The sequence below is a fragment of the Hylobates moloch genome, unplaced genomic scaffold (genome assembly GCF_009828535.3).
Source record: "Hylobates moloch isolate HMO894 unplaced genomic scaffold, HMol_V3 SCAFFOLD_1, whole genome shotgun sequence".
Classification (NCBI taxonomy): Eukaryota; Metazoa; Chordata; class Mammalia; order Primates; family Hylobatidae; genus Hylobates; species Hylobates moloch.
In genome coordinates, this window is record NW_026652276.1 from 18069109 (window position 1) to 18080044 (window position 10936).

General features: G+C 41.4%; 1 protein-coding gene across 1 annotated transcript in view; it reads left to right on the forward strand.

Moving 5' to 3' along the window:
- The window catches only part of AP1S3 (adaptor related protein complex 1 subunit sigma 3), an 81515-nt gene extending 71008 nt beyond the window's left edge, over positions 1-10507 (forward strand). The window contains exons 4-5 of the mRNA XM_032754349.2: positions 640-777; positions 7051-10507. Of these exons, the coding sequence (XP_032610240.1) occupies positions 640-777; positions 7051-7086 (174 nt within the window). The 3' untranslated portion in view covers positions 7087-10507. The remainder of the gene's footprint in view (positions 1-639; positions 778-7050) is intronic.
- Positions 10508-10936: the final 429 nt, after the last annotated feature.

Below are 10936 nucleotides of genomic sequence, written 5' to 3' on the forward strand. Positions count from 1 at the left end.
CCGTGCCAGGGGTTCTGGATGTGAAATCCCCCAGTCCAGCGGCCTCAGCGTCACCTGGGAACCTGTGAAAAGTGCAGATTGTCAGTTCTTATCTAGACCTCCTGAGTCATAAACTCTGGGGGTGGGCCGTAGCACCAGTGTGTTTTAATGAGCCTGTGGAATGAGTTTGAGAACCACTGGCTGTGACATAATTTTGAGAAAAATTAACACAGTTGAGCTGATTTTCCTCTGAAGAGTTAGTTTCTGAGAGAGTTCTAAAGCTAGAAGCCAAGATTCACAGAGCAGAGAGCAGGAGAAATAAAGCTCTGCCCTCCTGCCTGCAATGCAGCTGGGGCTCAGTTTTCTTGGTGCAGTTAGAAAGAGGAGCCGAGTGGCCTCATTCCCTTACTGAGCCTCCAGTTTCCTGTTGCAACACAAAACATTATTATCTAAGGACGTGCTTTGCTTTAATAGAATGTAGCATTCCATTTATTAAAGGCCTGGCATTCCCTGTTCTTTTTTTCTGTCCTTAAAATGGCATCTGATATTTTTATTTTTGGTACGCCACATGAGTGCAAACTGAAAAAGCTCGAGATTCGGGCAGATGTTTCCCCTGATACAACTGCAAGTTGATCAAAACATTTGTTTTTGTCCCACCAGGTCTGCGAGCTGGATATTATCTTCAATTTTGAAAAGGCTTATTTCATCCTGGACGAGTTTATAATAGGTGGAGAAATTCAGGAAACATCCAAGAAAATTGCTGTCAAAGCCATTGAAGACTCTGATATGTTACAGGAGGTCAGTACGGTTTCCCAAACCATGGGAGAAAGATGATGATGATGATGATGATGATGATGATGATAGTGTTAATATAATATTAGCCAAGACTTACTGAGTACTTACTCTGTGCTGGGTACAGTTGCTAAACTATTTATATGTATTAGCTTATTTAATCCTCACATCAACTCAAAAAGGTAGGTGATACTGTTACTCCCACTTTACAGATGAGTAAACTGAGACACCAAGAGGTTAAATGACCTGCTCAATTTCACACAACTAGGAAGTGTGGAATAGAGATTTGAACCCAGGCAATTGGGCTTTAGAGTCTTTGCTCTTCACATTTGGCTGAGCTTTGGAGTGCAAGAGTCCTTCACTGCCAAAAAGGTATCAAATACTTAGTGATATTCTTTTCAAGAATAATTTTATGAGATGTATAAAAAGACTTTCATTAAAATACCTATGCTGCCCTGGGAAAGGAGAATAGCAGTACCTTGTTATTTTGTTTGCCAGGGATATTAAAGCTCTATTATTGAGCATGGCATTTATCATTTTAATTAAAATTTCTTACACCTTTTGGGAAGGCTGTATGTGTGCTCCTGTTTGCATAAAGAAATTGGGAACACTGTGGTTTGCTTGCCAAAGTATAAATGGGCCCGGAAGCATCCATTTGGTACTGCCCTGGACTCTGGGATTTCTATATGAAATAAAGTGGGAATGTTCTTTTAGAGGCAGCACAGATTTGCATCATACCTCCTCAGGGAACTTACCTACATCAGCCCCTCCATTCCTCCCAGGACGCAGTGAGGAAGAGCACTTCACCCCACTGACCTCTGCCCTCCCAAATGAGATGCTCTGAGGGGCTGGGTTCCATCCCATCCCTGCCACCTCTAGATTCTTCTTCCCACAGCCTCAGTGGGTCTTCCCATCTTCCTATTTTCAAATAAGTAGGTCAAGAGGATCCAGAGCATTGTAAAGCACCTTTTTAAAATTGGCATTTGGCCTGATGCGGTGGCTCACTCCTGTAATCCCAGCACTTTGGGAGGCCGAGGCAGGCAGATGACTTGAGGCTAGGAGTTCAAGACCAGCCTGGCCAACATGGTGAAACCCCATCTCTACTAACAACACAAAAATTAGCCGGGCATGGTGATGTGTGCCTGTAATCCCAGCTACTTGGGAGGGTGAGGCAGTAGAACCACTGGAACCCGGGAGGCGGTGGTTGCAGCGAGCTGAGATAGCACCGCTGCACCACCTGGGTGATAGAGCGAGACTCCATCTCAAAATAAATAAATAAGTAAAACTGGTATTAAAGCTACTTTTTTCTGCTGTTTTGAAGAGGGTGATTAAATTAACAAAACACCATTAGGTGTGTATTCCCAGCAACTATTTTGGTGCATCTTTAGGCTGATTACTTGCTCCCGCCCAGCCAGAGAATCAGTCCTCTGGTGAATGGATGTGGAGGAAAACATCTATTTGAGTGGGTGCTGTAAGCAGCTGCGTGTGCCTATTAGAAGGCCAATGCATTCATTACCAGAGGTGTCTCACCTCAAAAAGTGCATCTAAACTGTCTGATGTTGATTTGACTGTCTCCAAATGCCACAGAGAGGAAAACTTTACAAGGTATTTGAGAAATCAGTGGTTTGGAAATTTCACAAAACAGTGTTTCATAAAATACGCTGGGAGTTGGGGGCAGGCAGAGGGGGTGGAGTTTTTTTTTAACTTCAGGACCTCAGGGTCCTGACTGTGGAATCTCCTTACAGGAGAAACAGACTTTCTAACGGAGTCTTTGGCACTTCAGTAATTAAAGCTGAATTGGGGGCCAAGACACACTACTGGGTTAATTTGAAATCCTCTCAAATTAGGAAACAGTTTTAAAAAGGTTGTCATAAATCTAGTGTGGCTAGTTCCATTTAAATCTAGGAAGTAGGTATTTCAAGAGTGAGCTCTTTCACAATTAAATGCTAATTGGTAGTTCACGTTCCTGGTGATTGAGTGGAGGGGCTTGATGGGTAGGTCTCAGGGGACCTTGCATTTAGCCCTGGTGTCCCTATTGTGAGCAGGCAATGTCATGGCCACCCTCTCAGTCTCTCCTGTTGCACTAACAACACTTGCCAAGTACAGAGAGTGTTATTAGCGTTCTCTTGGGCTCTGGTATTCAGTGAAGTCAGTGAATATTTTGGGGAGCTTGTTGAAAAATTGACTTTGTATATCTTGCCTTCTTAAGAAGTTTAAACTGGATAGGAGCCAGTAATATACTTGCATAAAGGAAAACAATTACTGCTTTTTTTTTTCCTGTCCTTTGGACCCAGTCATGTATTTGTAGTTACTGAAGATTAAGGGAGGCCTTTGTGACATTGCTTTAGCTGTGAGAACAGCTGTCAATCTTGAGTAGCCCTAAGACTTTTCTTTAACTCCTACTTAGAATAATAACTTTTAAAAAGCTACACCTGCCTGCAGATTTAGTAAGAAGACACATCGTCTCAAATCTCCAAATGCTCAAAGCTTATTCTGAGTGTGTGGTGGCTAGATGTTGATAAGAGGAAAAGAAAGGAACTGTTTACTTGGTTGGGGATACTTATTTGGGGGTAACAACAATGTTGGCAATGGCACAAAGTTATTAGAAGGAAAATTAAACCCTCTGTCCGGGCGTGGTGGCTCACGTCTGTAAGCCCAACACTTTGGGAGGCCGAGGCGGGCAGATCACTTGAGGTCAGGAGTTCGAGGCCAGCCTAGCCAACATGGCAAAACCCTGTCCCTACTAAAAATACAAAAATTAGCCAGGCGTCGTGGTGCACATTTGTAACCTCGGCTACTTGGGAGGCTGAGGCAGGAGAATCGCTTCAACCCAGAAGGCAGAGGTTGCAGTGAGCCAAGATTCTGCCCCTGTACTCCAGTCTGGATGACAGAGCAAGACTCCATCTCAAAAAAAAAAAAAAAAAAAAAAAAAAATGCTGGGCATAGTGGCTCATGCCTGTAATCGCAGCACTTTGGGCCGAGGCGGGTGGATCACAAGGTCAGGAGTTCAAGACCAGCCTGGCCAAGATGATGAAACCCCATCTCTACTAAAAATACAAAAATTAGCCAGGCGTGGTGGTGGGCGCCTGTAATCCCAGCTACTCAGGAGGCTGAGGCAGGAGAATCGCTTGAACCCAGGGGGCAGAGGTTGCAGTGAGCCAAGATCATGCCACTGCACTCAAGCCTGGGCAACAGAGTGAGACTCTGTCTTTAAAAAAAAAAAAAGAAAGAAAAGAAAATGAAACTCTCAAAGGCAATAGTTGGTCATTAACCACAGGACTTGCAATACATGGGAGCGACAAACAGTAGATATTTTACGCCGACTAACAGGAGGCTCAAGGCCAGGTGCGATGGCTCATGCCTGTATTCCCAGCACCTTGGGAGTCCCAGGCAGGAAGACTGCTTAAGTCAAGAGTTTGAGATCAGCCTAGGCAACATAGTGAGAACCTTGTCTCTACAAAAAAAATGATAAAATTAGCCAGGTGTGGTGGTGTGCACCTGTCATTCCAGCTACTTGGAAGGCTAAGGTGAAAAGATCACTTGAGCCTGAGAGGTCGCGCTGCAGTGAGCGGTAATCGCACCACTGCACTCCAGCCTGGATGACAGAGTGAGACCCTGTCTCGAAAAAAAGAAGGGGAGGGTCAGATTGTATCTCATGAGCAATAGGATACTATGTGCCCTCGTGTGGATGCAGGCGAAACTGCTAGGTGCACCCCAACACTGTCACCCTTAAAAGCGTAAACCATGTTAACAGCTAAGCCAAACCACAATGCAGTAGGAAGTCGTAACATACACTGTGCTATATGCATAAGAAACACCACAGAGCTAGATGTATCCAGAGGACACCCCAAGATACACTCCAGCTCCTGTCTTGTGAAGGTAAGGGCAACTAAGGTTCTGCCAGCTCTAAAAGTCTGCCCCAAACCTTTAAAGTGGCAATCTCAAGAAAATACCAACCTTTACTTTATTGGTTTACATAGCTTGAGTAACAGCCTGGCTCGCCTCAGACAGGGCAGCCGGTGTGGTGTTTAGCAGACTGAGTCATCTGGTGATGTGAGCAGTGCCAATGACTAGTGGCCACTGAACCACAAAGATAGGAAAGTGTCAACTCCAGGCCCCTCTCGAGGCTACAGGCAGGGCCTAGCAATGCCCTCATCCGGTCATGGGTTTTTGTGCACTTTGCAAAAATAAGATATTTTAACTGCAAAAAGTACATAGCCATACAATATAATATATGATAGAGGAGTGTCAAGCAATTAATTAATGAAAATAACATGCAACCATTTTTTATTTTGTGATATTTGTCATCTTCAAAGTTCATAATCTGAGGTCATTTCTTTTCTTATTCCAACTACACTTTGTACCTGATTTTGTATTTGTAACTTTGTATTCCCATTTAAATGGTATAAACTCTAGATTCCACAAAACCAGCATGGCCCAATGTCCTGTATGATCCCTCTGCTAAGTTAAAAGACCCCATGGGCAGCATCTGTAGAGGGGTAGAGGGGTACGCGGCTGTCTCGGCCAGTGCCCATTTAGGAGGTGAGAGCTTTGTTGAGTAAATGTGGATGACTGAACACGAATGATTTTCGGCAGAGGAACTATGGAATTCTAGACAGAGTTGGTGAAAACCAGTTAGAAAACCTCTTTTGAAGGTAAGGGCAGATTTCTAGCCCTGGTATCTCCTGAGCAATCTTGCTCGGCCAGTAGGCCTTGATCTCTTCAGCCCATGTCAGCGTATTTCCCGGCAGGTTCATGTGAATCATATACCCTGGGGTTTAAACTTAAGAACAAGTTGAATTTGGATTGCTAAATGAGCAGATAGTGACTCAAATGAAAGAGGCAGGTTGACTTTTTGTCTTCTCGAGCTTTCTTATTGATTCAACTTGGGGCCCTGGTGTGACACAAATATATATGTTTAAAGTAGGAGAGCGTGCAAGAGAAAGCCCATCTTTCTTGCATGGTATAGAACCTGCAACATCACTGTTAACTTTGAACTCTACCTGTAATTGTGAGTCTGTTCAAACATTTTTTTTTTTAAATGCTGAAAAAAAATATATGGCTTTGGGGCACGTTAGCAAACTTAGTAACTGATGGGCAGTATGAGAAGAATGAGATCATGTCCTTTGCAGGGACATGGATGGAGCTGGAGGCCATTATTCTGAGCAAAGTAGTGCAGGGACAGAAAACCAAGTGCTGCATGTTCTCACTTAAAAGTGGGAGCTAAATGATGAGAACACATGGACACATAGAAGGGAACACACACTGGAGCCTTTCAGAGGGTGGAGGGAGAGGATCAGGAAAAATAACTAATGGGTCCTAGGCTTAATACTTGGATGACTAAATCATTTGTATAACAAATCCCCATGACACACATTTACCTATATAACGAACCTGCACATGTACCTCTGAACTTAAAAGTTAAAAAACATAATTTGTATACTTTGGGAGGAAACCTTTGAAAACATATGGCAGAAACGATACCTTTTTTCCTGTGAACTTGGTAGAGAAGTAAAGAAATTCTTAAGAATTTTGGTCTGTTTATTTTTTTTGTCTTGACAACATGTATAATAAAGATGCTCTGCACAATATAGGTAACGATACATATGTTATACAGACATAATTCAGCATTCTCTAATACATGTACCTAGATGTGGTCCTCCTGATCATTTTAGCAAATGTGTTTATCTTAAGTCAACAGTGATATCTTGGCAACTTTGCTTTAGCATTTCTCTCTCTCTTTTTTTTTTTTGAGAGGAGTCTCACTCTGTCACCCAGGCTGGAGTGCAGTGGTGCAATCTTGGCTCACTTCAACCTCCGCCTCCCGGTTCAAGCAATTCTCCTGCCTCAGCTTCCCGAGTAGCTGGGAATACAGATGCATGCTACCACACTCGGCTAATTTTTGTATTTTTCATAGAGATAGGGTTTTGTCACGTTGGCCAGGCTGACCTCAGGTGATCTGCCCACCTCAGCCTCCCAAAGTGCTGGTATTACAGGCGTGAGCACCACACTGGCCAAGCATTTCTCTTATCAGACATTCACTTTATGATCAAGCTTAACTTTTTCTCAGTTGAAAGTTACTTAATTCCAGCCCCATATGGATGTGTATACAAATTATACTCAAACTTTGATTAGAATGCAAAGATTTTATATCCATGTATCCTTTTGACAACTTGTTTTCAACAATGGCAAATAAATAAAAGAATGCAGAAGATTTCACAGTCTGCGGAAGGATGTGACTTAAAGGGAAAATTGTTCTAATTTATTGTTCGCTTTCAGACAATGGAAGAATACATGAACAAGCCTACATTTTAAGTGGAAATCTACTTGAAGACTCCAGCACTACATGTTATGAAGCTGTAAATAAGCAACGCCTCCCATCCGGTTTTTTGATGGAGCCTCAGGCACCATGCCAAAAATAATTTAAAGGGATTCTTTGTTAACTAACAAAGTTAAAGTTGTTTAACATATTTATAATTACTATGTGTCTGTATTATTTAAAAAAACAAAGAAAAAAAACTATGTGTCTGTATTATACTGTACAGGGTACTTGTAGCTCTAAATGTTTAAAGTAACTACCACCTAACCCAACAGACAATATTTGTAATGTATTAACTCCATGTTATGTTTTTAAGCTAGTTTAGATAAATTAGCTGCAATTTTTTTTGCATTTGACACAATATTGTAATAATCCATGATTATGAATGTAAAGTATATATGATGTCATTAATACTTTTTCTAAATGTTTAGTTTTTTAAATTGTATAATAATTCAAAATTATGTTAATAGTGCAGAGTTTATATGTAATGCTAGACATTTTTCATACACTTAATAGTACTGTAACTGCAATTCACATACAAAGTGTCTGATTTTTATGTGCTGAATTCATTTTTTTTTTCAGAATTGAGATTAAGAAAATAACCAAAGAGTATAGAACTTAATACGTGTTTTTGATGCCTTAGAAGCTGCTATCTTGACTGAGATTTTAATTTATCTTTTAATTGAATATAAGGGACATTCCAATAAGGTTTTCTACAAACTATATATTTATTAAGGTTTATAGATACCTAGAGATACAGCATCTATGACTTCCTTTATTATTCTAAAACAGTATGATAAGAATTAATAACAATAGCAATAATAATTATTGCTACTATTTTTTTAAATTCATGTTCCAAGCACTCTTAGATGCTGGAAATTTCATTTCAAATATGTTTTAATGTATCTCTAATGCATTTGAAGACTTATTACATGGCTTACTTAGAGCATTTAAGATTATCACAGCCTATATGGTAGATTCCTTTCCTCCTTTTTTCTTTTCTCGCCCTTTCCTCCCCAAAGAAAAGATTTGCTGCTGACCATTATTACTGTAAATATATCACATTTGTGCTTCCTGGAATGAAAATTCTGTATAACCAGATCCTAACAGTGATCATACATTATTACAGGGAAATAGTCTGTAGGCCGGGTGCGGTGGCTCATACCTGTAATCCCAGCACTTTGGGAGGCCGAGGCAGGCGGATCACTTGAGGTCAGGAGTTCGAGAGCAGCCTGGCCAATATGATATAACCCCATCTCTACTAAAAATACAAAAATTAGGCTGGCGCGGTGGCTCATGCCTGTAATCCCAGCACTTTGGAAGGCAGAGGTGGGCGGATCACAAGGTCAAGAGATCGAGACCATCCTGGCCAACAGGGTGAAACCCCATCTCTACTAAAAATACAAAAATTAGCCTGGTGTGGTGGTGCATGCCTGTAGTCCCAGCTACTTCAAAGGCTGAGGCAGGAGAATCGCTTGAACCTGGGAGGCAGAAGTTGGAGTGAGCCGAGATTATGCCACTGCCCTCCAGCCTGGGCGACAGAGCGAGACTTCTCAAACAAACAAAAAAATTAGCCAGGCTTGGTGGCAGGTGCCTGTAATCCCAGCTACTCAGGGGGATGAGGCAGGAGAATGGCTTGAACCCAGGAGGCAGAGGTTGCAGTGAGCCAAGATCACACCAGTGCACTCCAGGCGGGCGACAGAGCAAGACTCCGTCTCAAGAAAAAAAAAAAAGAAAGAAAAAGTAAAAGCTTGTAGTATTCTGTCTTGCTGCCTGCTATTTGATGTTTTACCTGTGCATTTTCAATGTCAGCTTTGAGGTCTGGTATCATTCATATTAGAGTGGTTTGGGACCTCCAGTGATTTCCTAGAAGATTGCGTTTCCTGTTGGATTCTTCAGGAAATCCCATCTGGTAGATTTTTAGAAAACCCGATGGAAAAATATTCTCTTTAGTTCATCTCAAGATATATTTAGGGAAAACAGCAAAGCAAGCAGAAGAACAAAGGGAAAAATTCACCAATTCCTCAATATAACCATTATTCAAAGGAAATAACTCAGATTAGCATATAAAATAATCATTAGCGTTTTACTATCCAATATTTCTTCAAGTTACCATGTAATTACAGTTATGGCATCAGCTTGAAGTTTGTCATGTATGATTGATCACTGTGTTTAGCTAATCTTCAGTTTTGTGGTTTAACTTTTTAATGTGGTAGAATTTTTCCTTCCTTCCCTCCTTCCTTCCTTCCCTCTTTCTTTCTCTCTCTCTCTTTCTCTCTTTCTCTCTCTCTCTTTCTCTTTCTTTCTCTTTCTTTCTTTCTTTTTCTTTCTTTCTTTCCTCTCTCTCTCTCTTTCTTTCTTTTCTTTTCTTTCTTTCTTTCCTCGCTTCTTGTCACCCAGGCCAGAGTGCAATGATGTCATCTCAGGTCACTGCAGCCTCTGTCTCCTGGGTTCCAACGATTCTCCTGCCTCAGCCTCCCGAGTAGCTGGGATTATAGGCATGCGCCACTACGCCTGGCTAATTTTGTATTTTTAGTAGAGTTGGGATTTCTCCATGTTGGTCAGGCTGGTCTTGGACTCCCAACCACAGGTGATCTGCCCGCCTTGGCCTTCTGAAGTGCTGGGATTACAGGCATGAGCCACTGCATCTGGCCGAATTCTTTATTTTTTCAATACAATTTTGTAAAGATGGACCTCATGTAAATCCATCACAGTTTTTCCAGTTCTTTTGAAATTTGTCACCATATTTGGATAAAGATATCTCTTGAACCTCATTCAAATATACTACACATGTTCTGGATAATTCCATATTAGACACTCTAGCTATGGACAGGGCTTCTCAGACTTCATATCAATGTCACACATAGAAAGTAAATATATCTCATTCAGGCGAGGTGGCTCACGCCTGTAATCCCAGCACTTTGGGAGGTCAAGGCAGCAGATCACCTGAGGTCAGGAGTTCGAGACCAGCCTGGCCAACAAGGTGAAACCCTGTCTCTACTAAAAATTCAAAAATTAGCCAAGTGTTGTGGCGCATGCTTGTAGTGCCAGCTACTTAGGAGGCTGAGGCAGGAGAATCGCTTGAACCTGGGAGGCAGAGGTTGCAGTGAGCTGAGGTCGCGCCACTGCACTCCAGCCTGGGTGACAGAGTGAGACTGTCTAAAAAAAAAAAAGAACGAAAGAAAGTAAACATATCTATATGGCGCAGTGGGATAAAGGGTAAATTTGAAGGATTTTAGGGACATCTCACATGGGCCTAGGCTAAAATAGTCACTGTGTTTTCTTTATATTATGTAATTACCATCAAACTACCAAGGGAAAGGAAAGACAATAAATGTTAAATTTCTATAAAACTTTCAAAATAAAATGTTTTAACATTTTTTAATGAGGAACTTGGTGTGTTTTCATGAATACACTTTTTTTAAGTCAGATTTTATGTTTGAAATTGCTACTCATAATTCCTGGTGATGTCTCTTTAATATGACCTCTTTAATTTCTTGGTACCTACCAACAAGAAGTGTAGGGAAAAGAAAGACAGATCAGACTGTTACTGTGTCTATGTAGAAAGGGAAGACATAAGAGACTCCATTTTGAAAAAGACCTGTACTTTAAACAATTGCTTTGCTGAGATGTTGTTAATTTGTAGCTTTGCCCCAGCCACTTTGACCCAACCACTTTGACCCAACCTGGAGCTCATAAAAACATGTGTTGTATAAAATCAAGGTTTAAGGGATCTAGGGCTGTGCAGGACGTGCCTTGTTAACAAAATGTTTACAAGCAGTATACCTGGTAAAAGTCATCGCCATTCTCTAGTCTCAATAAACCAGGGGAACAATGCACTGTGGA